This window comes from Salvelinus namaycush, chromosome 6, assembly GCF_016432855.1.
Source record: "Salvelinus namaycush isolate Seneca chromosome 6, SaNama_1.0, whole genome shotgun sequence".
NCBI lineage: Eukaryota > Metazoa > Chordata > Actinopteri > Salmoniformes > Salmonidae > Salvelinus > Salvelinus namaycush.
Window position 1 is genome coordinate 36,658,641 of NC_052312.1, and position 7,075 is coordinate 36,665,715.

At 44.3% G+C, this 7,075-nt stretch overlaps 1 protein-coding gene across 1 annotated transcript; it reads left to right on the plus strand.

Annotated features, from left to right (window-relative positions):
- The first annotated feature begins 335 nt into the window (after positions 1–335).
- Positions 336–6,695, plus strand: LOC120049101 (probable polypeptide N-acetylgalactosaminyltransferase 8). The gene is made up of 11 exons (XM_038995344.1): positions 336–528; positions 3,305–3,548; positions 4,012–4,178; positions 4,310–4,493; positions 4,579–4,776; positions 4,981–5,095; positions 5,276–5,461; positions 5,724–5,861; positions 6,023–6,118; positions 6,273–6,437; positions 6,561–6,695. The coding sequence occupies exons 1-11, from the start codon at positions 336–338 to the stop codon at positions 6,693–6,695; spliced, it is 1,821 nt and encodes a 606-aa protein (XP_038851272.1).
- Positions 6,696–7,075: the final 380 nt, after the last annotated feature.

Consider the following 7,075-nt stretch of genomic DNA (forward strand, 5'->3'; position numbering starts at 1 on the left):
CCTTCTGTTTTGACTTCCTACAAGCCTGTCGGGCTGGTGTTTACAGAACATTTGTACGCTGATTAGGATATAAGGGTGTTCTCAGAGAAGGCCAGTTAGATGTGTTCTCTGCTTCTGGGCTGGAGTTTTCTCCCTGTTGCAACTTGTAATAAACCAAATAGATTTTTGATTGACTATCCTCGACTGCTCTTCTCCTTTGTTCACTTCTCCTTTGCTCAATTTCTATTACATCACCCCTCCCTCCTTTCAGGCGAACCTGATTCTCAGTGAGAGAGTGAGAGAGGAAGGCCATCCTGTCTGTATCCCCAGGCTGAGCGCTTACAATCAGAGGGATGATGAGGCTAGGCTGGGTCCGAGGGCTGGCCCCTTTGCTGGCCATGGCTGCTGGAATACTCTACATCACATCCATTAAGCGGGAGGTTCATTCTCATGGGGAGAGACTGCAGAGGGCCCATCAGAATGACTCGTCCAGGGGCCAGGACATGCTCAAGAGGCTGGAGAAGATGGAGGCTCACATCGAGAAGCTGTGTAAGTCTCAATCTCTTTCATTTAACTGTGACTTACCTGGAAAGGAAATGGCAGTAGCTCTGTCCACGTACTGTACCTGGACTGCAGTCTACCACTGTTCTAGATGGTAGGGCAGATTTAGAGGGGAGGATTTGAGAACACATTAGAATCTAGCCTAAACCTACATGTAGAGTTGATCCCAGAAAGTTATTTTACACTTCACAGTGATTATTGTAAAAGGGAATTTGTACAGAGTTAATTAAAGGGTTTAAATAAACTAATAAAGGATTAAATAAAATATATTTTTGTCAATAAATGCTGGTGCGCGATGTCTAATACTAAAGAAGTCTCAAGGAATTGCTCGCCTGGGGTAGAGAACCTTATGATAAGCTGTAGACCACACTATCTACTAAGGGAGTTCTCATTATTCATAACCGTATATTTACCACCACAAACCGATGCTGGCACTAAGACCACACTCAACGAGCAGTATAAGGCCATAAGTAAACTAGAAAATGCTCATCCAGAAGCGGCGCTCCTAGTGGCCGGGGACTTTAATGCAGGCAAACTTAAATCCATTTTACCCAATTTCTACCAGCATGACACATGTGCATCCTGAGGAAAAAGAGCTCTAGACTACCTTTACTCCACACACAGAGACGCATACAAAGCTCTCCCTCACCCTCAATTTGGCAAATCTGACCATAATTCTATCCTCCTGATTCCTGTTTACAAGCAAAAACTAAAGCAGGAAATACCAGTGACTTGCTCAATACGGAAGTGGTCAGATGACGCACATGTTACACTACAGGACAGTTTTGCGAGCACAGACTGGATTATGTTCCGAGATTCATCCAATGGCATTGAGGAGTATACCACCTCAGTTATCGGCTTCATCAATAAGTGCATTGACGACGTCGTACCCACAGTGACTGTACGTACATATCCCAACCAGAAGCCATGGATTAAAGGCAACATCTGCATCGAGCTAAAGGCTAGAGCTGCCGCTTTCAAGGAGCGGGACACTAATAAGACGAACCATGAAACAGGCAAAGCGTCGATACAGGATTAAGTTTGAATCCTACTACACCAGCTCTGACGCTCGTCAGATGTGGCAGGGCTTGAAAACTATTACGGACTACAAAGGGAAACCCAGCCGTGAGCTGCCCAGTGACGCGAGCCTACGAGACGAGCTAAATGCCTTTTAAAATCGACTCACGTCGGTAGCCATGAAGTGCTTTGAAAGGCTGGTCATGGCTCACATCAACAGCATCATCCCGGATACCCTAGACCCAATATAATTTGCATACCGCCCCAACAAATCCACAGATGACGCAATCTCAATCGCACTCCACACTGCCCTTTCCCATCTGGACAAAAGGAAGACCTATGTGAGAATACTGTTCATTGAATACAACTCAGCGTTCAACACCATAGCGCCCACAAAGCTCATCACTAAGCTAAGGACCCTGGGACTAAACACCTCCCTCTGCAACTGGATCCTGGACTTTCTGACGGGCCGCCCCCAGGTGGTAAGGGTAGGCAACAACACGTCTGCCATGCTGATCCTCAACACAGGCGCCCCTCAGGGGTGCGTGCCTAGTCCCCTACTGTACTCCCTGTTCACCCATGACTGCGTGGCCAAACACGACTCCAACATCATCATTAAGTTTGCTTACGATACAACAGTGGTAGGCCTAATTACTGACAATGATGAGACAGCCTATAGGGAGGAGGTCAGAGACCTAGCAGTGTGGTGCCAGTACAACAACCTCTCCCTCAATGTGAGCAAGACAAAAGAGCTGATCGTGGACTACATCAACAGGGCTGTAGTGGAGCGGGTCAAGAGTTTCAAGTTCCTTGGTGTCCACATCACCAACGAACTATCATTGTCCAAACACACCAAGACAGTCGTGAAGAGGGCCTGACACCGTTTCCCCCTCAGGAGACTGAAGAGATTGTCACATTGGCATAGGTCCCCAGATCATCAAAAATGTATACGACTGCACCATCGAGAGCATCCTGACCGGTTGCATCACCACCTGGAATGGCAAATTCTCGGCATCTGATTGTAAGGCGCTAAAGAGGATAGTGAGTATGGTCCAGTACATCACTGGGGCCAAGCTTTCTGCCATCCAGGACCTATATACTAGGTGGTGTCAGAGGAAAGACCACAAAATGTGCAAAGACTCCAGTCACCCAAGTCAAAGACTGTTCTCTCTGCTACCGCACGGCAAGCGGTTCCGGAGAGCCAAGTCTAGGACCAAAAGACTCCTTAACAGCTTCTACCCCCAAGCCATAAGACTGCTGAACAATTAATCAAATGGCCACCCGGACTATTTACATTGACCCCCCATTTGTTTTTACACTGCTGCTACTCACTGTTTATTATCTATGCATAGTCACTTTACCCCTACCTACATGTACAAATTACCTCGACTAGCCTGTATCCCCGCACATTCACCCGGTACCAGTATCCCCTGTAAATAGCCTCGTTACTGCTATTTTAGTGTGTTACTTTTTATTATTTTTTACTTTAGTTTATTTGGTAAATATTTTCTTAACTCTTTCTTGAACTGCATTGTTGGTTAAGGGCTTGTAAGTAAGCATTTCATGGTGAGCTTGTACCTGTTGTATTCATACCTGTTGTATTCGGCGCATGTGACAAATAAAGATTTGATTTGATTTGATTTTAAATGAGATCATGCTCTGTATCAAAAGGAGTGACTCTTGTTGATTCTGGCAGCCTTAAAACATTTATTACAATGTGATGAACAGCTGTCATGTGTGTCCACAGTGAAGACAATCAACGACGGGGGCAGTCTGAAAGAGGGGCAGACTGTGAAGGCTCCCGAGGTCAAGGAGAGGAAGGTGGTGAAGAAGGTGTACCCCAACTCAGCTCTGTTTACAAGCTGGGGTGGTGAGCTCTCAGAGGAGGAGCAGAAAGAAGCAGAGGGGCTGTTTCAGATGTATGGATACAATGCCTTCCTGAGTGACAGACTACCCCTGAACAGGGAAATCTCTGATACTCGCGATCCTAAGTAAATCATTTTCCTCATCTCACCGCCACCTCAACACAGCAAATTATGGATCCTCTGAAAACTTCTGAATTCTAACCACAGTCTGTTGCATTGCGGCCATCCGAGGTCAATTCCATCTTCAGCACTGTGAATTCAATTTGAGAAATTGTGACCTTAGAACTAGAAGGTTCTACCTGTAAAAAGATGATTCTAAGATAACTGGATCCTAAGCAATTTTTATCATGTATTATTTTAAACTCAACAACATGGATTGGGGGTTTAGAGTACTATATAGGTAGAAAACATTGAACAGAACAAGTCTATGTCAATAAATACATTTTGACAGAAATGCAGATAGAACCTTATAATTCAAAGCTCTCGCAATGACATTGAAGTTGACAATAACTTGAAGAGTGAAACGGCAGCTTTGGTGAACTGAATGAATGTTATGAGTTGGACCAAATGTTTTTGTTGTGCCTGTTAGATGTGCTAATCACCAGTATCCCCATGACCTGCCCACCATCAGCGTGGTGTTGATCTACTTGGACGAGGCCCTGTCAATCATCAAGAGAGCCGTCCGCAGCATCATAGACAAGACCCCCCAACGCCTGCTCAAAGACATCATACTGGTGGATGACCACAGCTCCAATGGTTTGCCTAATTGGTCTCTTCTCACCTCTTAGAAACATTTCAAAGTATATTTGGTAACATTTAGATTGAACGTAGGTGTGGCTTTCAACTTTTGTTGTGTATCACTGATTTGAAAGTGTCTGCTTTCACAGAGGATCTAAAGGAGAAGTTGGATGCCTACATCAGCTTCATCCATGAAGAGCGTCCCGGCCTGGTGAAGAGAGTGAGACACTCAGAGCAGCTCGGTCTCACACAGGCCCGCCTCTCAGGGTGGAGGGAAGCTACAGGAGATGTGGTGGCCATCTTGGATGCCCACATAGAGGTCCATGTGGAATGGTAGTCTAAATGAAATATCGCAGTGAGACTTTTTGAACCCCCCCCCCCCCAACATGGTGTTTTGACTCTGTGTTTGTGTGAACAGGGCGGAGCCTCTGTTAGCTCGCATAAAGGAGGACCGCACGTTGGTGTTGACACCGGTGTTTGACAAAGTCCATTTCGATGACTTGACCGTCACACGCTATGGGCCTGCTGCAGATGCCTTTGACTGGGCCCTGTGGTGTATGTATGAGTCCTTCAGACCTGAGTGGTATGCCTTGAAAGACGAGTCACAGCCAGGAAAGTGAGTTGTTCGTGATTTCATCATCGGATGATAGTCCAGTTTCACAAATATGTTTGAATAGACGATAAGGAAAGCACAGCATTGGGAGGAAAATCTTACCTAATATTTACAACTGGATTATTATTTTGCGTCATCTATTCATTAAAATGAATGTCACTTCTCCCAATGTGGAATTGACCATGATTTGTCCTGTATGTTTGTCAGGAGCCCCTCCATTATGGGCATACTAGTGGTTGATCGCCTGTTCTTTGGAGAAATTGGTGCTCTGGATGGTGGTATGAAGATCTATGGAGGTGAAAATGTTGAACTGGGCATCCGGGTAAGCCCCTCTGCTACAGTTTCTAAATGAATGTTTGAAATCAAAGCAGACTTGTGTTTGCAGAATTATTTTCTGTTCTTGAGTCATTCAGTCTGAACAAACCAATCTACATCCAACATCCAGACACTTCAGTCCATATCATTAAACTCTTCCTTCTCTCTTGGTGTTTGGTGTGTCTAGGTGTGGCTTTGTGGTGGAAGTGTCGAGGTCATACCTTGTTCTAAAATAGCCCACATCGAGAGGGCCCATAAACCCTATCTCCCCGACCTGAGCATTACAATGAAGAGGAATGCTCTGAGAGTGGCTGAGGTCTGGATGGATGACTACAAACATAATGTCAACATTGCCTGGAACATCCCACTGAAGGTACTGTACACAACAAACCAATCAAAAGTAGGTTTTGTTCAGCTGCTCCTATAGAATAGCAATGATTGCTGTTTTGCATGCCTTGTGTTTGAAAATAAGTAGACTACACAGTCAATATTATAAAAAAAATTGTCTATTACTCAATGCCATAATAAAGATCATAGGATCTATGTAAAATGATGGCGGTAAGCAAAAGTGGATAATAGGTGGATTGCTCACATGGCCTGTGTTTCTGATTTAGAAATCTTCTTTCTCACCACAGGATCATGGCATAGACATTGGGGATGTTTCAGAGAGGAAGACGTTGAGAAAGAGGCTGAACTGCAAACCCTTCCAGTGGTATCTGGATAACGTGTATCCCATGTTAGAGCCCCTGGGTGACTTGCTTGGTTATGGAGTTGTGAGTGATGCTAAAATGTTACAGTTGTTCTGGAACTTTTTCCTCACAAACTGTGTTTAGTGGCATGCAGGGCATCCTTTTGTCAATAGGATGCAGGGTCATAAATCAGAATAGGAATCTGCATTTTTATAACCGTTTATCTCTCTACATAAAATCAACAGCTGGTCAATGACCAGAAGACGGATCTCTGTATAGATCAAGGCCCAGTTCCGGGGAACACACCTATTTTATATGGATGCCATTACTTTCGTCCACAGGTTTGTATAAACATTGCTTTATATCTTAGAATTTAACTAGATGTATAATATGGTCCATCCCATGGCAGACTTGGGATTCAATCCATGCCACAATGCAAAGTACTATCAATACCACAGACTCAGAAAAGCCTAAATATCTATACTCTCTGTCCAGAGCTGTTATTATCGAGCCAGTGGGGAGATCTACATTGGAGGCATCATGTCTCACAAGTACAACAGTAATCGCTGTCTGGTGGACACTGGCACTCGAACCCCAGGACTGTATGAGTGCAAGGTGGCCAAGCAGAAGGGATTCCACATGCTCTGGGACTTCCAACAGGTAAGCACTCTAACATGATTAAGGGAAGTTGATGCTTATAAATTGTTGGAAACAACGGAGATGTCTTTGACTTTTTTTTTATTATTGTGATGCTGTACAGTAGAATGCTGCTGTGTTTTACAGGGAAAAGCCATCCAGAACAGACAGACAAAGAGATGTCTGGAGATTGCCCCAGGGGAGGACACTTACTACCAGCTCATCATTCAGGAGTGCAGTGGGCAGCACTGGAACATACAGAATCTGATTAAAGACTTCTGATACACTGAGATAGTTAGGCCTACTAGAGACAATACAAGTGGGAAGGTGGTATTTACCACATACGACTGGTAAAAGTCCACTTGAACGTCCCTCCAACTGGTAATTACTAGTGGGAAACTTGTCTATCTTCCCTGAGCTCCGACTTCTCCCACATGCTGACCTCTGACGTCACCTACTAAGGAAATTACTTTTTTAACAGCATTTTCAGCAGATCAATGCAACAACAAAACATTCTTTACAAAAATCTATCTAGAAATATGAACATTATAACATTATAATTTAACAAACATGATAGCTGTACTCATAGTTTATGGTTGACGCAACTTGTTGGCCATTAGCCAATCTGAGTTTCTCAATGAGTTCAATGCATGTGAATGCAT